Here is a 27,610-nt window from a genome sequence, read left to right as displayed (position 1 = left end):
GGTCAGCATTCCCAAGAATCTGCTCAGTTCATCTTTGTTCTGGGGTGTCGGCATTTTCAGGATGTCCCTGATTTTGGCTGGGTCAGGTTTGATACCTTTGTCTGTGTACAGGTTGCCAAAGAATGAGATGCTTGTCTGTTTGATTGTGCACTTGTCACTGTTGAACACATTACCTGTCTTGGCTGCTCTCTCCATCAGGTTGGTCAGGTTCCTGTCATGCTCCTCTTCGCTTGCTCCGTAGACTGCGATATCATCGGCTATGCTGACGACACCGTCGAGCCCCTCCAGGATTTGGTCCATCTTTGCCTGGAAGAGATCTTGAGAGTCACTGAGACCAAATGGCAAACGTTTCCAGCAGTATCTACCAAATGGAGTTCGGAATGTGGTTAGCAGTTGTGACTCTTCCTCTAGGTGTATTGACCAATATCCAGCTTTTGCGTCAAGTTTGCTGAATATTTTTGCATTTGCAAACTTCGGGCTCAGTTCCTCCACAGTAGGAATCTTGTGTGGGCATCTCCTAAGGCTGGCATTAAGCTTTTGGGGGTCTAAGCATATGCGAAGGGAACCGTCTTTCTTTGTGCTGTATGCCAGACTCGAGCACCAGTCTGTGTGCTGTTCTACTTTTCTTAACACATCTTGTTCGACTAGGTTATTCAGTTCATCTTTCAGTTTGTCTTTGATGTTAATGCTGCACTTACGTGGTGGGTCTATGAACGGTTCAGCATCCTTTTTCAGGAAGAGCTTGGCCTTTCCACTGAAGTTGCCAATTTTGTCAAACTGGTCTGGGTATGCTCTCTTTAGGTCTGCACTGTTAGATATGGTCATTTTGGGTTTTGTCTGTCTTGTGTTGACTTTTTTCTGGTTTGCATGTCCTTTCTCGGTCACTGCATCTACATTGACAGTCACTAGGTTTAACAGTTCACATGTTGGCAGCCCAACTATGGCTGGCCCTGGTACGTCTACAACATAGAACTTTGCATTGATCCATTTGGATTCTTTGTACTGGCATGGAATGTCAATGGTGCCTAGGCAGGGGATGGCGTGACCACTGTATGCAGATAGCCTCCTATTGGTTTTTTTCGGTCGTTTCTGGGTGCATGCATTTTCACCGTACATCTGCTTGAAGGTACGCAATGGGAGTGTGTTGCCTGACGCACCTGTGTCTATCTTCAGACGTAGTGTGTATCCACGACCAGGTAGGTCAGGTGGTGTCACCTTCAGGACTGTGTACGCCTCCTCTCTGGCCGGCTTGCTGTCTATGCTATGCATGCACTTTTCACTGATAGTTATGGAGTGGAACTGTTTCTGGTAAGTACTTTCGTTCTCACTGTCTGTTTCACCGCTACTCTCTACAGCATGTATGCGAGTCCTGCTCTGTTGCTTTTTGTCTATATAGGTTTTGCGCTTGTGCTGTTTGTCTTGTGGTGTGTGGGACTTACTTCCCCCGCTCCTGCTCTGGCTGGAGTGTTCCTGGCACTCTCGTTTGGCCTTCCTGCAGCACCGCTCCCAGTGACCTTTTGCACCACACGCATTGCATTCATCATCATATGCAGGACATCGACGTGGTTTGTGGCTTCTCCCACAGTTACGACATATGCGGTCCCTGTCCACAGCGTGGATTCTCTCATTGTGTGACAGGCTAAGTTTGTCTAACTGTTCATTGCCTGCTGTCAGGGCTTCATATTTTCGTCCCTCGGCCAGAACCTCTGCTAAGGAATATCCTTTTGGTTTGCTGTATAGATCATTCCTCAGGGCATCATGGGGAGTGCTCGCAATAATAAGCTCAATCATATGCTCGTTAAGCTCTTCGTCTGAAAACTGACATTTCTGTGCTAGTGTTCTGGCTCTGGTCACAAAATCATCAATATTCTCATCTGGTTTCTGTCTGTGTTGCATCAGTTGCAGTCTATGGATTCTGAAATTTACGTTCAACTTAAGCTGTTTTTCAAAGAAGTCCCATAGTTTGGCAGGCTTTTTCTTTTCATCATCGGTGAGACCACTGGCGTTCAGTCTTTTTAATCCTTCATCTCCGATTCCACGACATATTCTCCTAGCTTGTTTAGCTGCGCCATTTATTTCTTCATCTTCTAAATACAGAGTCATTTTCTGTTTATACAGTGAAATTGCCTCACCCAGGTCCGGGTCGGACCAATTCATTGTCGGTAGATGCGATGCCATGACGTCTCCTGTTACTAGCTAGCTAGTTAGCTTTGTGGCTAGCTCAGCTCCGGTGCACTCTTGCTTGAATGATGACAGAAATTATCCACGGACAATTTTATCAGTCTATCTTCATTCTTCATAGAGAGCACTTTACCGCTGCCACCATGAAGTAATACTTGGGGGTAGTATTGGTCGAGGATCAATGACCACACCGGGTTATAGAACTCACTACTACCATGTATGGTAGTGGTGTAACCATAATAACAGTCCGGGTAGTACATAACACCTAGTGTAGTTCCAGCGGATATACATGGCGTTATATCACTACAGTTAGTACAAGTACTAACGTCGGGAGTGGGACCACAGATGGATACGTTGGACTTCCTTGTCGCTGGCCGCTGTGCCATGCATTTGCCATTTACGTGTGTGAGTGAGTGTTAGTGATCTCGACTCTCGAAGTAAGCAACTAATTGTCCTTGATTTTAACATGACAACTGTTTTTTGTTTTGTTTTGGGTAAAATAAAAATATTGTTATATATTTTATATATAAAAGGCCTATATAATATTGTTTTGTGTTTGGTAAAATATACCAAAGTTTGGTAAAAAAAAATACTCAAAGTCCTCCACTACAGTTTAGTAGTAGGCCTAGTAGCTGGTTCTAGGGCATTAGGCTAAATATTCGATTTCCTTGACACGGTGCTCGTGTCAGTGCTTATCCAGTCATACACTGTAATAAAAAAAAAGTCCCATCGCTGTGTGGGCATGAATTGAGCGCATGTGTACTTTTTTTTGCCCTGTTTTTTGGAGACCCCCACGAAGCTGAGTTTATAATTTGAACCCTGCTAGTGTGTAATTTCTAGTAACTAGTGTCTAATCACCTCAGCCATTTCTTTTACGGTGGGTTGCATTTAGCTGGTGGACTATGGGCTGTTTAGGCACTACACTGTAAAGTCTAAAAGTTAAGTTTACTTAAAAAAGAATTAGGAAACCGATTACACTTGGGAAAAGTACGTAGATGAACTTAATAGTGTCAAGTTCATTTCACATAAAATCATTTCGCATAACTTGACACAATTAAGTTCATTTACTTACTTTTCCCAAGTGTAATCAGTTTCCTAATTCTTTTTTAAGTAAACGTAACTTTTAGACTTTACAGTGTAGTGGCTAAAAATTAAACACTAGTACTTACTCTTCAAACATTAGTTGCTATTGTGAAGTTACTAGTTGCTAAAAGTAAATACTTGAATAAAAGTGACCAGTGCTTTTCAAGTGTGTTACTAGTAAATTAAAGAACTAGTGCTTACTGTATTTTTCGTACAAGAGAAAAGTGACAGGTCGTGATCAAATTAGGAACTAGTGCTTATTCTAACAGAGCGAGTTTCTAATCTCTAGGAACTAGAGACTTTACCGTAGTGACTAGTGACAGAAGAGTGACTAGTGATTAAAAATAAGAACTGGTGTCTAATTTTTTATTACTAGTACCTACAAAAGAATGAATACTTAAAACGGCCTACCATACTGAAGCTGGTCATACCCTCTAACTACATACAAGAGGCCTTCAAGACAGACAGAGCGAGAGACACACACACACAGTCACACACACAGGCAGGCAGGCAGACAGACACACACACACACACACACACACACACACACACACACACACACAGGCAGGCAGACACACACAGCAACACAGACAGACAGACAGACAGACAGACAGACAGACAGACAGACAGACAGACAGACACAAACAGACAGACAGACAGGCACAAAACAGACAGACAGACAGACAGACAGACAGACAGACAAACACAAAGAGACTTGAGAGAAATTAAAATATTCCAGTGCTCTCATGTTCGATCATCCACAAAAAATGTTGAACTAAAAGAGTCACAAGACGCTGAAGATGCAGGTATTAACGGTATAGGGTGTCTGCCTGTGTGTGTGTGTGTGTGTGTGTGTGTGTGTGTACAGATAACTGTGCCCAACAGCAAGTGAAAAAGAAAAGCAAAGAAAAAGAGAAAGTCACAGGAAAACCACCGAGGCATATGCACAGTCATACAAACAAACTCCCAGTTCCTCAAACACAACGGAGGACCTCGGGGGGAATTCATACATTTGTAAGGACGAAGCAGGTGTGATTCGAGTTTTCATTTTCCCTTTTTTCTTCTTGTTATCGCATGACACTTTCATACCTGATGTTCTAGTTGTGTGATATTCAAGCAGTTCTGACTCAGCTCTAGGTACTGTACAAGCTCTCTGACCTGCCACATAAGTGTATCTTTTCAAAGTGTACTGTGGAGCTTTGTACATATCCTATGTGTACACATGGTGTATTTTCTATACGCAGTCACGCAGTTACTATGTTTACTAATCTGCTGAGTATATTATCATCAGATTGTCTACACTGATGTGAAGTTTTGTATGACGGATCTGTCTAATATGTATGCATCCCATTTATCTATCCATTTACGTATCCGATCCAAGGGAGCCTATTAGAGCCAGGCGACCTGTCAAGTGACCTGGCTTAGTAGGTATCTGAAGGTGTGCCTCCATGCTTCTTTGTCTGAAGAAGAGCTTAACGCTTGAAACCTCACAAGGTGGTGTACCAATAAATGTTCATGGGAGCATTATCTGGTGTGCGGACTCTATTTTTCCGTGATCGGAAGCTCGGCCTCCTTCGGTGGCGGCTGCTAGTGGGTTGTCCCTGTACACTGACCAGGCTGTTCGTCATAACTCGCCGACAGAGCTGTCGATCTAGTCTGGTAACATTCTCCGTCAAAGGGGAAACACTAAAGTACCGGTTAAAGTCGTGTGTGCCGCTCCACCGATTACACCAACAATTCCTCTACTGTTTCAGTTCCGAGTCGTATGGAGATGAGATGTCTGTGTGTGTGGGGAGGGAGGGAGGGCTTGACACTGCTATGCTATACTGTATGTCCCCCCCCCCCCGCCTTTCAGGACCACATGGGTGTTCCATCATACAAACCATTTATTTACCCTTATTAAACTAAGCACAAATAAATGAATTTCTCAACTACATAAACCCCTCATTAGCCATCACATGTCAATTTATATGAACGTGAGATCAAATCTGGCCAGTAAATCAAGTTAGCCTGAATTATTGGTCAGGTTTCACAACTCCACAAACACACACACAAACACACACACACACACACAATGTATTTTCCCTGATGGAGAAAGGCAGCGAGTTGAATAATTAGAGCCTTTTAGTGTCAAAGGTTAAGTTGTTTACATCGCCACCGAAGTCACTACACAAACCAAGAAAAATGACATAAAAACTAAGTAACCAAGTAACAGAGCAAAGGTTTGTGTCTTGCACACACACACACACACACACACACACACACACACACACACACACACACATACACACATACACACACGTGTGTGTGTGTGTGGGGAAGGGATGACATTGTGGTCGAAGGGGCAGTGGCCCCTGAGCCATTTCCTGAGGAAAACTGGGTACCCCAGTCCTCAGGTTTGCTGCGTTTGTTGATTTTTCATTGACCTCTGCAATGGGCCACCTTAAAACAGCATTTCTTTCCCCTTTCTAAATGTTAGCCCTACTAAAACCAGCATATAATCTCGCTTACGCTATTGATTATCTTCATATCTTGTTAGTAAGGGAAATTTAAAAGGAGGGGACACAAAAAGGAGACGGTTACCATGAACCTACATGCTTTACTAATATAGTGGACCAGTGTTTGTTCCAAGGAACTGAACTGAGCAGCCTTATGACCAAACTTGACAAGATTAGACAAGGCAGCGCATCATTAATGTCATCATTTCCATTAAACAACTTACTCACCAAACATCATACGGCCGCATACCTCCTCCGAAACCACTAATGACGCCGAGCTGGTGTATTCCTGTGTAAGCAACCGTGTCAGCGTGTGTGCATCCCAAGCGTGGAGTTGGGTCGAGGTGAATGGGTGGTTGATTTATGACAAGAAAATTAAAAATAGACATAGCGTGAAAGAGAACTTTGTGCAATGTGCCGACTCTGCTATACTGCAACCTCTGCTATACTGATGCATCAGTCGTCCTCTGGATCATTGCATGTTCTCATACACCTTCAACATGACAAAACTTGTCGTTACAGTACACCAAATGTGTATGTCACAATGAAGGCCTAGAGGAAGGGAGGCAGGAAGTATGTGATCCACAGCACCCGATGCGGTGAGCCTGCTCATCCTAATGGGCATAGAGAGGAGACTTTGATGGCAGTGAATGGGGTACTAATGAGTTGGCCTTATCAATGGCCTGTCTGTATTCTGTCCTTCTAATGGCCAGGGGACATCAACAGGGCTGTTGATAGTTCATGTAAACATCTCAGTCACATCCGCGTGTGGGGCCTCCCCTTTGACAATCATAGCAAGCAGAGGCGTAATCTGTCTAATTGGTTCATGTTGGACTGAACTGGTAGCGCTCCAAGTCATAGATTGCTATTGCTTCACATACTAACGAGAAGGGGGTAGCTGCTTTACTCAACAACAAAAAATATTATTTTCCAACGTCCTGTTTCATTTGCACATCAGAAGTCATTATGCCATGGGGCCTACACCACCTAGTGAACACAGATGTAGAAAATGATAACGACATGGAGGCCCGGTCCTTGGAAAAGAACTGGCCCTAGTCTGTCACCTGTTGAACACCAACCGGATGAGGTAAACCTCATTTTCGGGTCGTTTTTTTTTTTTTTTTTTTGCCACTGCGTGTACAAATGTGTGACAACTGGCCACCAAAATTAAACACTGTCGCCTTTTGTGTGTGTGTGTGTGGGGGGGGGGGGTTCCCCGTTACTGTGAAGACACAAGCGCTGGCAAAAGTGTAATTTTATCAGTTCATTTTCAGACCGCCTATGTGGCCAACTGTGGCATTGCCGATGACTATAGACAAGAGCGTCCATTCTTTAATACGGAGGTAGATATCGCTACACAGGGCACACTTACCTGGCGGGGGTAACGCACAGTCAGGTACAGTCGGTCTCCTTCCACCGCAGCTAACTGTATCCGTCAGTAAACTGGGAGGGGACCTTTTTTCTCTCGGCTCACGCGCAATGTCACAAGTAGACCGATTCTGTTGACACTAAAGGCGAAGACCACACGACGGACTCTCAAACCGCCGATTCGTGCCGCTTTCACTTCCTGCTGGTGCCGTTAATCTTAAATTGTCGTTTTACTTCTTTTTCTTTTTTTTCCCCTCCTTCCTCGTATGACTCCTACCTCCTTTCTGCTTTTCCTCCACTTGAACGCTTCGTGACGGGAACAGCCGAACTTGGTCGGGCAGAGTGAAGCTGAACGATGGGAAGACTAGCGGATGTTCAGAGAACAGAAAGAAAAAAACAAAACAAGAAACAAGAGTCGGTGCTACGCCAAATTGTATATCCCCAGAGGAATATACATCCCTAATACCGGCAGGGCACATGCGTTCACTTAAAGAGGAGTTTGATTACAAAATGTTGTGTATTTCAAATGAGGAAAGGAAAATGGCGATAGGCAGATTGGGGTTTTTTTGTACCATTTTTTTAGATTATTAACCGATTTACAAGCCAAGTAGCGTCCCGGAAGCACAAATGTTTTTCCCAAAAATGTTCCTCTACTTTTGGTATGCTATTTTTAAAAAAAATCTTTTTTATTGATCCTTTTTGCAGACATGGCATATTCAGTACAATAGCTGCAAGACATATCAAAGGTGTCTGTAGTAGAAAAAAAGAAAGAAACATACTAATAAAAACCTCATTCCCTCCCACCACCTCATGTTGGTCATGGCCACAAAAATTAAAATAAAATAGAATAAAATAAGTAAATAAATATAATGAAGCATAAATTGGAATAAAAGGGTGACTAAATAAACATGTTTTAATAGCGAGTAACTGCAATAAATAATCAAATGACTAATTAATAAATGCAAAAAAAAGGTAGATGAAATGTAAAGAGAGGTTGCAGAATAGACAATAAATAAAGAGAATTGTAGGGAAGAAACAGTGAGGGTTCCTCTCTCTCTCTCTCTTTCTCTCTCTCTCTCTCTCCCCATGAGCTCTACTGAGGAAGCACCTTCAGTATCAAGAGTAATAGTGAGGTCATTAATAAAGACAAGCAGAGGATTCCGGGTCTTCTGAAAGGATTTCAAAGATCCTTTCAGTGAAAACCTTAATTTTTCAAGTTGTGTGCATTGTAAAAGTTCATGTGTTTGAGGGGAGGCATGTTTCCATTTGAGAAGGATAGAACGTCTGGCCAACAGAGTGGTAAAGGCAATGACATGCTATATTGTAGAGGGTATGTTCTGAGTTGCGGGGAGACCAAACAAAGCAGTTAGTGGATTAGGGTTTATTTTTGTGTTGAGGGCCTGTTCAAGAGTTTTAAATATACTGGACCAAATGTTGGTCAGCTTCGGGCATGTCCAGATCATGTGTAAATGGTCAGCTGGAGATTGCTTACATCTATTACAGCCATCGCTTCTGTTGGGAAATATTTTGTATGCTTTTTTTTTAAACGTGTTGATAACCTAAGAATAGCGACAAAAAGATGGCCTAAAAATAATGTTTCATACACCCACACACACACACACACACACACACACACACACACACACACACACACACACACACACACACACACACACACACACACACACACACACCGATTAGCCAGAACATTAAAACCACCTGCCTAGTATTGTGTAGGTTCCCCTCACGCCACCAAAACAGCTCTGAGATGTCGGGACATGGACTCCACAACACCTCTGAAGGTGTCCTCTGGTATTTGGCACCAAAACATTAGCAGCAGGTCTTTTAAGTCCTATAAATTGCAAGGTGGAGCCTCCATTGATCAGACTTGTTGTTCCAGCACATCCCACAGATGCTCGATCGGATTGAGATCTGGGGAATTTGGAGGCCAAGGCAACACCTTGAACTCTTTGTCATGTTCCTCAAACCATTCCTGAACAATTTTTGCAGTGTGGCAGGGCGCATTATCCTGCTGGAAGAGGCCACTGCCATCAGGGGAAACCGTTGCCATGAAGGGCTGTACCTGGTCTGCAACAATGTTTAGGTAGGTGGCACAAGTCAAAGTAACATCCACATGAGTGCCAAGACCAAAGGTTTCCCAGCAGAACATTGCCCAGAGCATCACACTGCCTCCACCAGCTTACCTTCTTCCCATAGTGCATCCTGGTGCCATCTCTTCCCCAGGTAAATGATGCACACGCACCCAGCCTTCCACATGTTGTAAAAGCAAACGTGAGTCATCAGACCAGGCCACCTACTGCCACTGCTCCATGGTCCAACCCCGATGCTCATGTGCCCATTGTAGGCACTTTCAGTAGTGGAGAGGAGTCATCATGGGCACTCTGACCAGTCTGCAGCTAAGCAGCCCTATACGCAGCAAGCTGCAATGCACTGTGGGTTCTGACACCTGTCTGTCATAGCCAGCATGAACTTTTTCAGCAATTTGAGCTACAGTAGCTCTTCTGTGGGATCGGACCAGATGAGCTAGCCTTTGCTCCCCACGTGCAACGATGAGCCTTGGTTCACTAGTTGTCCTTCCTTGGACCACTTTTGGTAGGTACTTACCACTGCATAGCGGGAACACCCTGCAAGACCTGCTGTTTTGGAGATGCTCTGACCCAGTCGTCTAGCCATCACAATTTAGACCTTGTCAAAGTCGCTCAGAGCCTTACGCTTGCCCATTTTTTCCTGTTTTCAACTCATCAACTTCATGAACTGACTGTTCACTTGCTGCCTAATATAGCCCACCCCTTGACAGGTGCCATTGTAAAAAGATAATGTTGTCAGTGGTTTTAATGTTTTGGCTGATTGGTGTGTATACATATATATATATATATATAGAGAGAGAGAGAGAGAGAGAGAGAGAGAGCGTTTTTTTCTGAAACCATCAATGGTGTTGATAGAAATGCTCAACTAATGAGGAGCAGAATATCAATACAGATGCAGGAAAAAAGTTTTAATACAAAGCAGTACAAGCCTGTTTCATGCATCGCGCACTTAAATATCTATATATCTATATTTGGTATTTGTATGAACGGGTTATAGGAGAAGTTTGCCTTCAGGGCTTTCTGCCAGAAAGCCTTCCAACCCTTTTCCTTCAGCAGCCAGAAATTAGGTTGTGGGTTAGCCAGTGTTGTAGTCGAGTCACTAAACCTCGAGTACGAGTCAAGTCTCGAGTCCCAAGTGTTCGAGTCCAAGTCCCCAAAGAAGAGTCCAAGTTGAGTCTGAGTCAAGTCCCCATTACCTGAGTCCGAGTCGAGTTCCAAGATGGGCTCCAGTGCTCCACTCTGGCACCGTAAAAAAGCTGACATACAAATAAAAAAAGGTCTACATTAAAGAAAAATGACACAGCTGTCACCATCTCAAAGGGAGTTCATTTACTTTGTGACCCAATAGCCAAACAAATGCACTCGCAAGTATGTGCGCACACACACACACACACACACTTTCACTCATACATGCTGTCACATAAGGTGCATTAGTGCAGTGATCTTGCTGGAATTTGATGTAAAATCCATGTAAGCAAAGCGCACAATTTGGGGCATCTCTTTAGGCATCTTAGCACTAACTGTTACTGAACCTGAGGGTATCCACATGAATCCGCGTGTAGGTGGAACACACGTGCCTGCCCTTGCACGAAATTTAATAATGCTACGGTGCTAATATAGCTATTAATATATTATGCCAAATTATTAGGGCCTATTACAAAAAAAAAACAGTCTTCATCAATTAACAAGTCTGAGATCTCATCTCTAACTTCCGAGTCCAAATGCGGTCAGTGCTCGAGTCCAAGTCCGAGTCATCAGTGCTCGAGTCCAAGTCGAGTCACAGGACTCGAGTCCGAGTCCTGGACTCAAGTACTACAACACTGGGGTTAGCATGGGCTAGCTAATGGTTAAGTTAAGGTTAGCCTAAGAGCTTTTTGGCGAAAGCCCTGCTGGTGATACAAAATTTGGCACAACTTCTATCCCTGGATGAATCCAGGTAATATGGTCATTTTAGGCCTCGTGAGGTCTAAATTTAGGCCTCGTGAGGTCTAAATTGAGCATATTGCCGGGATCCAACGTGATCCAATGTCATATCTACTAACCAGGCTTTGCCATATTTGTGCCAACATCAACAATCAATATCAATAAATATCAATAAACTTTTTCCAACTGTAAACTAATAAAACTCTTAAATGAACTCAAATACAAACTTAAATGCAGGCCATTCATAGCAAATAGCGAAGCATGGAAGACACAGACCTATAAACTTTAAAGTAAAAGATTTTATTTAAATTAGCATAAAAAGCACAAAATAACTAAGACCTATGTGTACTAGGCTCCAGTCACCTTCAAACCTCAAGGGTTTTCTTTCCTTTCCCATCAGATGATACAGCTTGATGCATATTTCATAAAGTTGAAAATAAGCACTTTATAAAAATAGATATCTACAGTGTAACGTAATGAACTTAATAGCATGGACTTCCCAAAAAGGCTATGTGGACTTTACAGTTTCGCCTTTTATAACGACAGGCGCTCCGCCACTTGAGAGAATGATAAACAAGATGACAGGCAGTAGTCTGTTGGATCTACTTTCAGTGGAAGTGTATAGGTGTGAGAGAACACCGAAAACAGGCTAAATATTCACGAGTGAGAATATTACAGGGAAACAAGCAGTAGAAATACATTCTCTATCAAACCCAAAGTGGTTATATAGTAACCAATGAACCTTGTTGTCCTGTGTCAGAGTCTTTACATACAAAGCAACGATCAATATTACATCCAACAGGAGTTTCGATCCCCCAGTCTGCAGCTACTTATCTTAGCCACCACTAGATGGTAGCTGTTCCTTAGACTCAAAATTTTTCTCCCAACATAAAAGAGGCTTTTCTGCAACTCTCACCTGCTAGCGTCAATAAGGGAGAGCCGTGCAACATTTACAGACCAACACTTCACATTAAAATATCAAACAGAGGAGGAAAAGGAACAAAACTTTGAAATGTAAAGACCAATAGAAGAAAAAAAGGCACTAGAACGACCGGGATTTCACTCCTGCCTAAAACGACCATAGGCGGTCAAAATGACGGTTTTTAACTCTATATTCTGTCAAGATAAATACCCAGTTGAGATATTAATGCATTGCATATGTTAGTATGCCTGTTAAGAAACGACTGACACCAAAATTAACATTTTAACAACTATAACACTATTTTTAAACAATTTAAACTTCGGAGACATGGTCGGACTTGAACAGCAAAATTGAAAAACTGAAAATATTACCTGAAAAACAAAATGGAAAACACATATTGCCAATCTAACAAGCGTAACAAGGCCTATAAAATGTGAAATCTAAAAAAAGAGCCGAAAATGAATATTGAAACAGTCCCAAACAACTATTAGAACGACCATGGGTGGTCAAAATGACTGCCCACAGTTAATAAACTGTATATTCTGTCAAGATAAATACCCAATTGAGATATTAATGCATTGCATATGTTAGTATGCCTGTTAAGAAACGACTGACACCAAAATGAACATTTTAACCACTTTAATACAATTTTTCAAACAATTTAAAATGGCCGCTGTCCAACGCCTGTAAATACTGCAACGCCTCGGTGATAGTCATGGCGCGTCTAAAACGGCGTCTGTAACCAGACATGTTGGCAATAATCAAAAATCAAGTTTAGAATGTTACTCTGCACTGGAGAACACTAGTGTGTTTCTAGAACAGAGCAATGAACTTTGCGAAGGAAATGACACAACCAACACACGTCATAAATAGTAACATGACGCACACTATCACGCGCAAAATTACGAGCCACCTATTGACCGCTCATGGTCGTTTTAGGTAGATCTTATCATAACTTTTTTTGTGCAATTGATCTAGAACTAATTTTAATGCAAATATATGCAATTTTAGGAGCACTGAGGGAGTGGCAGGTCTGTACCTTTTTTTCCCCCACAAAGTTATTAAACTTTCAAAAACCAAAACCGTCAAACTGACCAGCTTGGTCGTTCTAGTGGCAGGCAGATGCATGGCGAATGGTTAACACTGGTTCATGACCATGTCCAGAACAGATGTGAAGGAATGGTGGGTGGGGGTGTTGGAGCAGCAGGTAGTGGAGGAGAATCCAAAGCAGAGTGGTCATCTGTAAGGCTTACTCCTGGGCCTCTTTGCCAGTCATCTTATAGAGCTCAGTTGGGCCATCTACATGGGTGATGGTTGTAGTCAGCTGGATGTCCTCTCCACTGCTGGTTCCAGCATCTCCTATATGACAAAAACTACTATATATTATTTATAGATATATGGGTCATCAGCAATAGTATCATTTCACATAATGTACCAATTATGCACGAACTATCCAAGACTGTTTCAAAATTAAGTTTGGACGGCCGTTTCCGTCGCCTTTTTCTCTGAAACAAATAAGCCAGCCATTCTCGGGAGGAAAATCGACTTGATTTATGAGACTTTACAAGAACAAAGTCAAACAACAGAGGATAGTGCCCCTCCCATGAGTTTAGCTGACACATATCAGGGAAAGCTTCCAGGACTTCCAAAGGTCCACACCCCACGTCCCCCCTTTCCCCGGTCGCCTTGTCACCGACATCAGGAGATGGATGGTTTTCATTACCCACCCATACCCCATCCAATCCCTCTCTTCGCCTTTGGAAGGAAGCCTGACGTCCATTAGAAATACCCTCTCGAGTCAGAGAGACCCCCCCCCAGCAATTCCCCCCCAATGCAACCTCGTCAACCTGACACACACACAAACACACACTTTAAACTCTATGTGAATAGGCAGCTTGATGGTGGACAGCCAATTTACTCAGTAGCAGAATAAATTAGATCCTACCAGGACAGCTGCAATTCAAGAATTTTACAAATAGGTACACAACCAATACAGAGCTGAGCTATAGTGTTTAGAGTTTCTATCTTTAAACAGGAATGAATTCATACATGCTACATGCAAACTGGAATCACAATTGCTGCAGATGTTTGCTGAATTTTCATCATTACTTTTCAGTTAAAGTAAATAACCCATATGTGAAAAACCCGTTGCTTGCTGTTCGAATAATTTCTCCACATGGATCATTCAGGTTTTAGCACATTGTAATCGATGGAGCACAGCTGTAAGCATTTTTGAGTCCAAATTCAGTCTAACCATCAAACCTGATGCACAGTAATCTGACAAAGCGAAGCAGTTAGGAATGATGCACTAACCAGTGGACTGCTCGTCTCCGTAGCGTTTGTGCGAGGGGGCGTAAAGGAACATGATGGCGAAAACGTACAGGTTCCACATGCCGTAGATTCCTGTGAAGAAAGCGCTGTTCACCTGTACCGTGTATTCCCCCCAGTGCCAGTGGCCTTCATTTACCTGGAGACAGACAGGTAGATGTAAACATACTAAAGATTAGAGAGACACATGCACACACAAACGCTAAATAATATTCAGCTACTTTTTTTTTTTACTACTTTTATTAATCCCCGTGGGGCAATTTTTTTTCTGCATTTAACCCATCCTAGCTGTGTAGCTAGGGGTAGTGGGCAGCTGCTGGTGCAGCACCCGGGGACCAGCTCCAGTTCTTCTGCCTCAGTCAGGGGCACAGCCTGGAGTATTAATCCTAACATGCATGTTTTTTTTATGGCGGGGAAAACCCGAGCACCCGGAGAAAACCCACAGTAGACATGGGAAGAACATGCAAACTCCACATAGAGGATGACCTGGGATGACCCCCAAGGTTGGACAACCCCGGGGTTCGAACTCAGGACCTTCTTACTGTGAGGCGACAGCACTAACCACTGGGTCACGGTGCCGCTTTTGGGGGCCTGACTAGACTCACCTGACTGATGATGAAGAAGATGACAGTCAAGGCAGCGCAAGCCAGAGTAACCAGCATGAGGAATTTAAACCTAAAAATCAGACCCTAGGCCATAAAGTGCAGGAGTCAGTACAAGCATGACAAAAAAGACACATGGCAGACCAACATTATTTTACTGACATAATGGAGTTCTTTGCATTTAATTCCCAAAAGCACATATGTAAAATCTCTGGCAAACTAAAAAAAAGATTTAAATCCAAAAAGGAAGACAAAACAGACACAAACACACACCTCGTAGTGCAGCCGCCTGGCCTTAGACATTGCAGGCAAGGAGGTCCTCTTGCCACTGATGTTTCTGAAGACTTGGAAAACCATGAAGCACAGGAAGAGGAAGTAGAGGCAGGCACAGATTCCTGCCACAATTATGAATGCCATCTAAAGCATTACCAGTCAAGGAAACAAGATGCCAGATGGTGGTGTACCATGTTTACACACAAATGCCTTGACATCATGTTCCACTGATCAAATGAAAAAGGGGAGAACCTCTTTTCAAGTAGTCAAGTGGTGCTGTGTAGATGTACTATACTATGTACAATTGTACAATATGTATTTCAGGTAAAGGCACTTGTCAATTAAAGGCCTCCCCATCAGGATTACTGATGGTAGACTTCCTGTATTCATATGTAGTTTCAGATTTACATCAACAAGAATTCAGTATTAGGCGGATAATAATTCCACCCCCCTCCATTTTTCTCCCAAATTTTATCCGGCCAATTACCCCACTCTTTCAAGTCATCCCAGTCGCTGCTCCACCCCCTCTGCTGATCTGGGGAGGGCTGCAGACTACCATGTCTCCTCCTATACTACATGTGTAGTCACCAGCCGCTTCTTTTCACCTTACAGTGGGGAGTTTCCCCAGGGGGACATAGCGCATGGGAGGATCACGCTTTTCCCACCCCCCAGTTCCCCCTCGAACAGGCGCCCCTGACCGACCAGAGGAGGCGCTAGTGCAGCGACCAGGACACCTACCCACATTCGGCTTCCCGCCCGCAGACACGGCCAATTGTGTCTGTAGGGACGCCCAAACAAAGCCAAAGGTAACATGGGGATTCAAACCAGCGATCCCCGTGTTGGAGGGACCATGTTCTTTAAAGAATTAGTTTCAAAATATCAATGATACTCGTGTTTAAGCTGTGATGAATAACTGCACTTAATAATGTGACAAATGTGTTCAGCCACTTTGCCTAAAACCTGGACTTGCTCTCTAGTAAAAGGCCAACTAGTAACTCATTGGTGGTAGACCTGATAAAGGTTTGATGACGCAGTTTATAGACACTGCACAAAATGTCTCTTTCAGACCCTCCAGTGTTCCCAAAGCACAGCAAATGTCATGTTCCATATATCAGCTCCCCGCTCACTGGGTCCCAGCAACAGAGAGGGAGGAAAATGTGAGCGGTGGGGGGGGGGGGGGCAGAGAAAGATGCAGAAGGGTGTTCTGCCTCTTGTTTTTCCACACAACATTGTGCTGATGAATCTTGCATCACTCAGCCTGGCAAGCAAAGCAACACATGGGAACACACACCGGCAATGTTGGGAAAACCTTGGGCAGTACATTCACATCTGGCATTACTCAATTATTCTGTCTTAGCAGACCGAGCATCACCGTGTTCAGTGCTTCTCAGACTATGAAAAGGGGAGATCCTCTTCTTAGCAGAGTAGCGGTAAAATTAATTCAGCAATAGATAACAGAGGTTAAACAGTAACCACAAAATAGCATAGAATAATTGATGACAATTTTAATAACGTATGAAAAAAATGCATCCCAACAACAGAAGGGCAGTGTTTTTTGGATGACGAAGCAAAATGTGATAATATAATATTCTGTAGTCACTATTCTACTAAATGCAAAGTTTAGCTTCAACTTAAAATAAAGACTTGTTTTGAGTTAGATAAGGCATTTGTGTGGGGGATGAAGTGGTTTGTTGCAGACTTGCAGTCGCAAAATCTCCGCTGTTACTTTCCCCCTTTTTCTCCCCAATTCTACCCGGCCAATTACCCCACTCTTCCAAGCCATTCCGGTCGCTGCTCCACCCCGTCTGCTGATCCGGGGAGAGCTGCAGACTACCACATGCCTCCTCCGATACATGTGGAGTCACCAGCCGCTTCTTTTCACCTGATGGTGAGGAGTTTCACCAGGGGGATGTAGCTCATGGGAGGAGCACGCTATTCCCCCCAGTTCCCCCTCACCCCCTGAACATGCGCCCTGACTGACCAGAGGAGGCGCTAGTGCAGTGACCAGGACACATACCCACATCCGGCTTCCCACCCGCAGACACGGCCAATTGTGTCTGTAGGGACACCAAACCAAGCCAGAGGTAACACGGGGATTCGAACCAGCAATCCCCATGTTGGTAGGCAACGGAATAGACTGCTATGCTACCCGGATGCCCCTTTTTTATATTAATAAAAGGTCACATGCAAGGTTAGGAAGGATACAGCCAACTCAGTTCCAACATCTGAGGCCCAGATACTGTAGAAAGGGTTCGTCAGCTGGACTCCCCTGCAGACAGAAAATAATTTTTTTTTAAAAAGTTCTAGATGTTACTTCAGCCGATAACTTCAGTTCAGTTCAGTTCCATTTGATAAACTTCACTCATCACTAAGGGACAATTAATTGGTAAGCACCAACACATACATGGAAGTCAACCCAAATGAAACCCAACACAACATCCAGCAGGGGTGAATGACAAGCCCAGTGAAGTGCCAAAAAGCGCCATATAAGATTGATTTATTATTATTATTAAAAACCAAGGGTGTGAGGTGGTGTTGCCAACATCAGAGCCAGCCAGGGGGAAAGCATTTGCTCTTCAGTAAATATGTCAGCTCCAGAAGCAGAAACAGTGCTCCGTCCTACAGTTTTGCACCCGGGGCAGCGGAGGTGCTGACCAGAGGATTAGCGTGCAGTCTGTGTGTTGGATTGTCCAGGATAGAAAGGACTTTATCTATGGGTTTACTGCGGGTGACCAACGTGTGAGACTTCGGAGTTAGCAGCCAACGACCTCGGAGCAGAAGGTGGCAAAACTCTGGAGGAGATTCTCATTTTGTTGTGAGAGTTAAGTTGAACCGCTGGATGAATGAAAAGGTTATTGTGCTTTGATGAACGCATGGTAGATGGTGGAGAGGATGTCCTGGCTCGCTCCAAAAAGAACCTGCCAGCAGAGAGAGGGTCTTTTTTTTCCTCAAAAAAAAAAAAAACCTCTCTCTACTGACATTTCACAGCATTTTCTGGCATTTGGGGGGAAAAAAACTCACAAAAAACAGGATGAAGGGAAAGTGAAATGGAGAGTAAAGGAATTTTACACGTCACCGTTTATCGTGTACTTTAATGGTTAACCTTTTTTCCCCCAAAATAAGTGTTCAAAGTGATCTAAAAAAAAAAAAAAAGAAGGGTCTCACCGCTCACACATGTCAAAGATGAAGAGGCAGAAGGAGCCAAAGACGATGGGTCCAACCTGCTTCCAGTAGACGGAGAAACGGTTCCTCTCCATCTGATCCTGTCAGCGGGGAGCAGGAAGAACAAGATGGGTTTAAGAACAGGTTTGCATTATTACCTCAAAGATTTAAATGTAAGACATCAAATATGGAGATGGCAATAAGTATTTCAGAGGACGACAAAATCCCTTGGGCCCAATAACAATGCCCATGAAGCCCTCTTGGTCAAGGTGCTAGATTGCTTTTGGTTTTTTTGTCCTGCGGCCCTGCAGATCATTGTGGTTTCTGTTCAAATAGGTTATGTGAAATTTTCAAAGAATATCTTGATATTGGTTTAACATACATAATTTTATTCCGATTAGTGCTGTTAAGAGACTACTATGAAAACCACTCTTTTTGCAGTGGCACAGGGATTAATGCTATCAGGCACTATGCAAAGTTTTACTGCTTTCAAATGATATTCTCTCAGCTTCTACATGCCTGGTCACATAAGCGGTGTGGTTCAGAGAAATGAGATGAGGAGACAATTGCACCCGCCCAACAAGCACTGAATCTTGTTGTGCATGGTTGAATCTCTACATATTTGATTTCATTCATTCATTAATCACTAACCAGTACCACATACACCAAAATATGTTTGCAGTCATTCTGACTTTGACCTACTGCAAATGGACTCTCAGTCAGACAGAATTAGGAGGGCTTTGGCACAAAACCTCTAAAGTGGCAGCTATAGATATAGGAGTTAGAAAGACTGCTACGAAGGATATACTAAATGGCTTCCGGTACAGTACCATGAGATGCTCCCCACAGAAGATGATCCAGAAGGAGAGCAGCATGGAGTAGAAAATGCCCTGTCTGATGTCCCCGAAAAGCAGCATCCAGGTCCAGTTGAAGCCAACTGAGAACCACTCCACTGGGATGTTGATGAAGGTCATGGAAATGCCCAGAGCAAAGATGACCCTGAAAGAAAGAGCAGGAATTAAAATGTGCAATTCACCACCATCGTTTCAAATATTATTCAAGTTGAAATACTTCGAAGCCAGCTGAAGCTACAATCATTTTCATGGTCAACACTAACAAAGTTATATTTGCCATGAATTTACCATTCGTTTTTGGGGGTTTTTTGGACCCCCCCTTTTTTCCCTAATTGTATCCGGCCAATTACCCAACTTTTCCAAGCTGTTTTGGTCGCTGCTCCACCCCCTCTGCCGATCCGGGGAGGGCTGCAGACTACCACATGCCTCCTCCCATACATGTGGAGTCACCAACCGCTTCTTTTCACCTGACAGTGAGGCGTTTCGCCAGGGGGACGTAGCGCGTGGGAGAATCACGCTATTCCCCCCAGTTCCCCCTCCCCCCCGAACAGGCGTCCCGACCAACCAGACGAGGTGCTAGTGCAGCGACCAGGACGCAGACCCACATCTGGCTTCCCACCTGCAGACACGGCCAATTGTGTCTGTAGGGACGCCCGACCAAGCCGGAGGTTAACATGGGGATTCGAACCGGCGAGCCCCGTGTTGGTAGGCATCAGAATAGACCACTACGTAACACGGACACCCCGAATTTACCTTTTGTATACATGCTGTTTGATAAAGATAATGTACTATAATCTTCTTGTAAACCAGTCAATTAAAAATCCTAAAGGGGTATAATTCATGCGGCATAAGCAGCTTTGTGTATTCAACTGGAAAAAATGATGACACAAGCACCAAGATAACTCGAAGGAATGTTGGTTGGATAAAGTCAGAATTTTCATAACAAAAAGCAGCACTGAACAATGTTGGCAGATCTCCAATAGCCCTCACACAGAGTCTGCTAGTTCTTCATAGACCTCGTCAGACATGTTTTCTTTTAAAAGAGAACTTTAATCAAAAGAAATCATGTTCTCCAGTACAAGGGGTAAACCACTTTCTCTTCAACCTTGCCATTTTGCTTTGTCACAATACTCAGCACCTTCCACCTGAGCTGGGAACTGACCAAGCTAGTTTCCACGAACCTGTGTGATAAACCAAACACAGAGATGACAACAACCAACTTTCAAAAGACATTATAGAGCACAGCGAGCCCAAATAAAAAGTGAGAACAATCGGCCTACAGACAGCTCCAACCCTTGCTGCGGGTCCCTGCATGCCACGACTAGATGAAAGGCTAATCATAAACAGAGAGGAGGAGGGCGGAGCGCCGGTGGCAGAGATCGCTTTGGTGGGGGAAGAGAGCGCAAGGATATCAGCAAAGATGAAGCAGTAAGTGTCACCGCTCAAACGTGTCTCGAACGCGCCATCTAAAGCAGTAGATAAAAGCGATCCAAGTAAAGCGAGTTTGGCAAGAAACGGGTTCAAGGTGTCTGCATTTCAGAGAGCTCGGTGTAAACAGTTCCCTGCATGTTCTCCCAACGCTGCGAGTGAAACCACATTGAGTTGGTATGCAGGGAATGTCCTAAGCACCGCCAACACAGACAGAAGAGCTGAGGCCTATATCAGTGTGTGTGTGTGTGTGTGTGTGTGTGTGTGTGAGACAATACGGTTTGTAACAGAGACAAAGGTAATGAACCAGAAGTTGGTTGTAATCTAGATAACTGCAGACTATGCAAAAACATCTGTCTGATTCAAATTTTAAAGCAGCAACAGGTAATTTGGGGGATTTTGGTAACATCTTTTACATCAGCTAAAGCAAAGATAACCAAGGTCTTTTTTTTCCTTAAGCAATACGAATATCATCATCAGCGATCACTCGGTATGACCGTCCTCCCTTTGGGTCCTCCGGTGGGCATAGAGGCCGATCCTGGAGCCGCATAATGACAGGACACCCAAGCATGACAGCGTCACCCCCCCCCCCTTTTCTCCGCAATTGCACTTGGCCAATTACCCCACTCTTCTGAGCCATCCCGGTCACTGCTCCACCCCCTCTGCCAATCCAGGGAGGGCTGCAGACTACCACATGCTTCCTCTGATACATGTGGAGTCGCCAGCCACTTCTTTTCACCTGACAGTGAGGAGTTTCACCAGAGGGACGTAGCCCGTGGGAGGATCACGCTATTCCCCCCAGTTCCCCCTCCCCCCTGAACCGGCGCCCCAACCAACCAGAGGAGACGCTAGTTCAGTGACGAGGACACATACCCAGATCCAGCTTCCAACCCACAGACATGTCCAATTGTGTCTGTAAGGACACCCGTACAAGCTGGAGGTAACACGGGGATTCGAACCGGTGATCCCTGTATTGGTAGGCAACAGAACCGACCACTATGCTACCCAGACGCACACATGACAGCTTTTTATGCGGAGTGGCTGACGCGCCTTCAGCCACCACACGGTCCTTGGCAGGGGGTGGCCAGAGTCCATGGAGAGCCAAGACGATTGGGGACCACCCTCTGTTGTGTTGCAGCCTTCATCCGCCTTCACTGCCATTGTGACCTGGAGACATCTTCCGCCAGTTCCGCCATTGAGGTCTTTGTTGGATCACGCTTCGTCTGGAACCTCCCCCTTGACCCATCACCTTGGGTGACCCTACCAGGATTAAGCCGGACGGCATAACTCTTGGGATCATTGGTACACACAAGCGTCTCCACCATGGCAAGGTGGTGATCCAGGAGAAGAGCAACAAGATACATGCATTTATTTACAAGCCATAGCTCAAAAGACTATAGCAGTAGAAAAACAGCTATGATCACAGACTAGGTAAAGTAAAATTGCTATTCTTACATGTGTGCTGGAAAGCAATCCCTTTACCTCAAAATACAAACACAAAATACATAGTGAAAATGAGGCTTCTAGGGAACTCATCTGAACGGCAGTTGCATCATTCTCCCATAAGCATCACACTATGCCACCAACATGAATTTAATGATATTTTAAAGCAAAAAAAGTTACCTGGTATTGCTTTTAAAAAAAAGTTTTGAACATCAAACAAGAAAAGAATATCACCTTTGTGAACTATTAATTTACTGAATTCCCTTATCCTATGAATTAAATAGATCTGGACCATTTTCTAAATGGAAAGTCATGTGTGATTGAGACTCTGAAAAAGATCTGTCCCTATCCATTTTAAGAATGGGGGGGGGGTCGATTCAGTGCAAAAACTCATGATACTATGCCAGGACTATTTTAGCACTGCAGCATTTCCCCTAAATCACAATGTTAATGCACAGTGAACCGATGCTATGAAGCGGTTTGATATGATTTCTGCATCTCAGTATTTGAATATGAATCATTTGAACGCTCACTCAAGGAGGCAAACTCAGGCGTCCATGTAGCGTAGCATAGTGGTCTCTTCCATTGCCTACCAACACAGGGATCGCTGGTTCGAATCCCCCTGTTACCTCCAGCTTGGTCGGGCATCCCTACAGACACAATTGGCCATGTCTGCGGCTGCAGGTGGGAAGTCGGATGTGGATATGTGTCCTTGTCCCTGCACTAGCACCTCCTCTGGTTGGTCGGGGCGCCTGTTCGGGGTGGAGGGGGAACAGCATGATCCTCCCATGCACTACGTCCCCCTGGCGAAACTCCTCACTATCAGGTGAAAAGAAGCAGCTGGTGTCTCCACACGTATTGGAGGAAAGTGGTAGTCTGCAGCCCTCCCCAGATTGGCAGAGGGGGTTGAGCAGTGACCGGGGTGGCTCAGAAGAGCGGGGTAATTGGACGGATACAATTGGGGAGAAAAAAGGGAGGGGGGAATCCCCCCCCCCTCGAATAAATTCGTTTTTTGGTACATTTTGTTTGGATCATTGCAGATTTCAGATTATACTGTAGATAAGAGGGGATGGAGCCTTAAGGACAAAAAATTCCAACACTGAATCACAATATTTATAAAATGTGACATTTGAAAAATCACAACATGTATCAAATCAGCACTAAAATAACATTGCAACAGCAAATTGGTAGTTCCCTGCCAATTCCCAGCCCTACTTAATAAGTTCTCGAGTCTTAAAAAGAGCTCCCTTCCGGACACCTCAGTGGAATAGCATGACAGACAGCTACGGAAAAGCTTTTACAACATGAAAAAATCATCTGCTGTCCACAAATAGGGTACAAGTAGCGCTTCCTGAGAGCCTGCTGGTCATTTGGGAACGAGAGCTGTGAGCCGGAGAAAATGGAGAGAAGGCAAGAGACATAGACTGTGTGTGTGTGTGTGTGCGCGCACGCATACTTCAGCGAACCCGTGTGTAGATTTGTGTGTGTGTGTGCGCGCATACTTCAGCGAACCCGTGTGTGTGTGTGTGTGTGTGTGTGTGTGTGTGTGTGTGTATACCATAGGATGTGTCGGTTGAGTGCTAGCTGGAAGATTGTGTAATGTGTTTCACGCTTCACTAGACCTTCCTATGGCGCTGAACACAGCCCCTTACTGATCTGTCTTCCCAGCATGGCAGGGGGTTAGACAAACACCGGCCTCTGAGCATAGCTTCACGTACCGCAGCACAGCAGTCTAGCAATCTGCTTCAGGCAGTGTGCCTTCCCTACCTGTCTCTGACCCAGTTATGATGTTCACAGACTTGATTTCCATAAAAGTAAACCTCAAAGCAAAGCCATGAGTAATAACCCTCAATCTTTCGAATCTTATCCGTTTTTGTTTTTTTTTTTGCATAGAAAATAAGATTTCATGACAAAGAACCCTTTTCAGCGACAACCTAGCAGGAGACATGTCTTGATGCATGCTCAATAATCCAGGTAAGAACATCAAAGCAGGTCAAATCAGTTCATCTGGATACAACGTTTATTTGCATATGAAAGTGGTCGTTGGGTTCGGTCATTATACATCCGTCGCCCTCCTACAATGCTATGACTGCAACATTCCCTAGTCCTCTGTGAATAGTACACATGACCTTTGAAGCTCTAGTTAACGGTCACACCCAGATTTACATATGAAACTGGTCACTGGTTTCGGTCGTTAGGCAACTGCATTATACTGTATTGTTTACAAAGGTGGGGGATACCTGCAGTCAGTTTAGACTGAAGATGTCACTTAGCTGAGTGCTGAAACGCATCTGTCAATAAACGTTCAATCCAGAGGAACCGATTCAACCTTCTTTGACTAGCAGGAGACAAGCGCAAATATTTGGTGCGTTTTTAATGGTAACTAAGGAAATTTGGCCCCCATTTGCATATCTTCACAGAGCTGTGTTAGCTCAGTATCACGTTCTGGAGAACACCTCAGTTCTTTCATCCACCATACATCTAAATGGAAAAACGCTGCTTCAGGATCTGATTGCATGCCACATCTTGCCTGTAGAAATAATTGAAACCTGATTGTAGACCTTCCGACGCATTGAAATAACACCACCCTGTGATCCCAATCCCAAGTAGGCTATCCTAACATACATATATACTACTTCATCCATGGTTAATCATAGTTGTCCTCAGGGAGTAAATGTGCTCAGGCAGAGCGTCAGTGGTCTCCAATGAGATTCCTGGGACTTCCTTGTGTTCCTATTAACATGCATTATTTATCCCTTTCCTTTCCCCTTGCCTCAAAGTAACCAAGTGGGATGAATGCTGAAGTGAGAGCTCTTTTAATCACACCTCTCATATTGAGCTTCATTCCTTTGTGTGAAACAAGTAAAAAAAGAAAAAGAAAGAAAAGGAATCCTTTGTAAAATATTTCTATCACTGCATAGCTGCTCCTGGAGGTGCCATGATGCCAAAGAACAGAAAATATAACCTTGAGAAATGTGTTGAGGACAACGCTAAGGGTGGTTATTGCATACTATTACGATATAATGTTTTTGGAAGGGGGTTCCTTACTTCTCCAGCAGAACAGGAGGTCTGGTCATGAGGGTGATACGTCTCCAGTACCAGATCATGATGATAAGGATGCTGGGTGTGAGGAATGTCTTCATAGCAAACCAGACCTTGGTGAAGCCTCCGTTCTGGTGGATCTCCTGCGAGCAGAAATGAGTATTATCAGTGTATCTCACTCCCTCTTACGTATACTGATTGGTTAAAGAATAAGCCTAAGTTGTGTTGTCACATTTGCAGTTACGGCACCATTTCATTACACCGTCTCCAAGCGTTACAGAAAGAGCCCCGAGTTGTTGACACTAAGTATCCTGTTTATTCTTACTTTTCCACCCATCTAAGTGCAAGCACAGGTCAAGTCATGAAACACATGATCACTTCTCACTATCAAAGCTGAAGCCAAAATTGACAACATACGATATCTATGATATCATCATTAAACGCAAAACGGCGTGGGCATCCGGGTAGCGTAGCAGTCTATTCCGTTGTCTACCAACACGGGGATTGCCGGTTCGAATCCCCATGTTACCTCCAGCTTGGTCGGGTGTCTCTACAGACAACTGGCTGTGTCTGCAGGAGGGAAGCTGGATGTGTGTCCTGATCGCTGCACTAGCGCCTCCTCTGGTTGGTCGGGGCGCCTGTTCGGAGGGGAGGGAGAACTGGGGGGAATAGCGTGATCCTCCCACATGCAACGCCCCCCTGGCGAAACTCCTCACTGTCAGGTGAAAAGAAGCGGCTGGCGACGCCACATGTATCAGAGGAGGCATGTGGTAGTCTGCAGCCCTCCCTGGATCGGCAGAGGGGGTGAAGCAGCGACCGGCACAGCTTGGAAGAGTGAGGTAATTGGCCGGGTACAACTGGGGAGAAGAAGGGGGGTGGGACGCGAAATGGAAAGCTCATTTGGGCTTAAAAAATAACTTAAATCAAAGCTGAAAGCAGTGTTGAATGGGCCCTCGCACCCCATGCGTGTCAGCAGGAGTGGCAGCCATGGCAGTGCTAGTGCAGGTCAGCTGACATGACTGAATTTTCAGGACTATCAGACACTGTTTGAATGGGTTCCATGCCAATACATCAAATTGGTGTTGAGATAGAGCTTAACTTCCTGTTTGGCAACAACACCATTTCTTTTGCAACAGACTGTTGTGGGAAGTCTCAGTACATGGCCAACAGATCACAGGAATAGTTCAAATTGCAACATACCTCTTTAAATATTGGAGTTTAAAGTATAGTACACCCCTTTAATGTAGGCAATGCTATAACTATGCCTCGTGACCGTCACATAGGTGTGATCAGGAGTGGTCCAGCAATAACCATATGAAGTGTGAAACTGATCAGCTAGAGCATTGCTGAGTTATTCCCACTTTGTGTTCTGCATGATGTCATGCATCTGAAATGGCGACCCCCTTCAACACATCAACTATACACTTTCAGTTTAGAATCAGACATGCTTGTACGTTGTAGTGATCAAATTTGAAGTAAATAAAAATACCCTTGCGCAGAAGTTTGAAGTGTAGTACAGCTCTTAAAATATAGGTAGTGCTAGGGGCGCCCTGGTGGCTCACCTGGTAGAGCATGTACCACATAAGGCTGAGTCCGTACTGCAGCGGCCTGGGTTCGAATCCGGCCCAGGCCCTTTGCTGCATGTCATCCCCTCTCTCCCCTGCCTTTCCTGTCTCTCTTGACTGTGGCTATCGAATAAAGGCAGAAAATGCCAAAAAAAAAAAATCTTAAAAAATACATTTATATATATATATATATATATATATATATATATATATATAGGTAGTGCTATAATTATGCACCATAAATGCCACATAGATTTGATCAAAAATGGTCCTTCATTAACCATATAAAGATTCAGACTAATAGGCAAAAGCATTGCAGTTATTCCCACTTCCTCTTTGGCATCAAGTGTCTGGCATGTCATCCTCATTTGACACATCAAATATACCTTTACAGTGTGTCAGGCATGTATATAAGTTTTGGAGATCAAATTTGAAGTCAATCACATCAACACCTGTAGGAGTATTTTGACGTGCAATTTCCCTCTTAAAATATAACTATGCTTCATGAATGTCACATGGGTGTGATAAGGAGTGGTCCTTCAATAATCATGACGTTTAAGGATACTCAATTGAAACACTGCCAAGTTATTCTGACTTCCTGTTTGGCCTGGTGTCATGAGTTTGCCATGGCAACCCCGTTCAACACATCAACAGATGTTGCTGTATATCACATGTAGACCACACAATGTATATTACATGTCTCAAGTTTGCTGCATATTGGACAATGTAGTCAAGCTCCAACAGCTTCCCGTTTCCTGTTGCCAAATGGTGGCGCGATAGTTTGAGCGTATCAAGCAATGCATGGCAAATTTATGACACATTTCCTGTTT

General features: G+C 44.1%; 2 protein-coding genes across 2 annotated transcripts in view; both read right to left on the bottom strand.

The window, feature by feature from the left end:
• Positions 1–7,640, bottom strand: part of gng12a (guanine nucleotide binding protein (G protein), gamma 12a) — a 39,660-nt gene extending 32,020 nt beyond the window's left edge. Inside the window, exon 1 of the mRNA XM_056293221.1 lies at positions 7,135–7,640. The gene's annotated coding sequence lies outside the window, so the exon portion shown is untranslated. The remainder of the gene's footprint in view (positions 1–7,134) is intronic.
• A 3,800-nt stretch (positions 7,641–11,440) lies between these two features.
• The window catches only part of wls (Wnt ligand secretion mediator), a 33,624-nt gene continuing 17,454 nt past the window's right edge, over positions 11,441–27,610 (bottom strand). Inside the window, exons 5-12 of the mRNA XM_056292963.1 lie at positions 25,222–25,358; positions 19,279–19,447; positions 18,452–18,549; positions 17,492–17,555; positions 15,287–15,430; positions 15,017–15,100; positions 14,397–14,550; positions 11,441–13,442 (exon numbers count right to left, since the gene is read on the bottom strand). Coding sequence (XP_056148938.1) covers positions 13,333–13,442; positions 14,397–14,550; positions 15,017–15,100; positions 15,287–15,430; positions 17,492–17,555; positions 18,452–18,549; positions 19,279–19,447; positions 25,222–25,358 — 960 coding nt within the window. The 3' untranslated portion in view covers positions 11,441–13,332. The remainder of the gene's footprint in view (positions 13,443–14,396; positions 14,551–15,016; positions 15,101–15,286; positions 15,431–17,491; positions 17,556–18,451; positions 18,550–19,278; positions 19,448–25,221; positions 25,359–27,610) is intronic.

Source organism: Lampris incognitus, chromosome 14, assembly GCF_029633865.1.
Source record: "Lampris incognitus isolate fLamInc1 chromosome 14, fLamInc1.hap2, whole genome shotgun sequence".
NCBI lineage: Eukaryota > Metazoa > Chordata > Actinopteri > Lampriformes > Lampridae > Lampris > Lampris incognitus.
The sequence above is the reverse complement of the archived record's forward strand: the minus strand, read 5'-3'. Positions and strand labels throughout refer to the sequence as shown.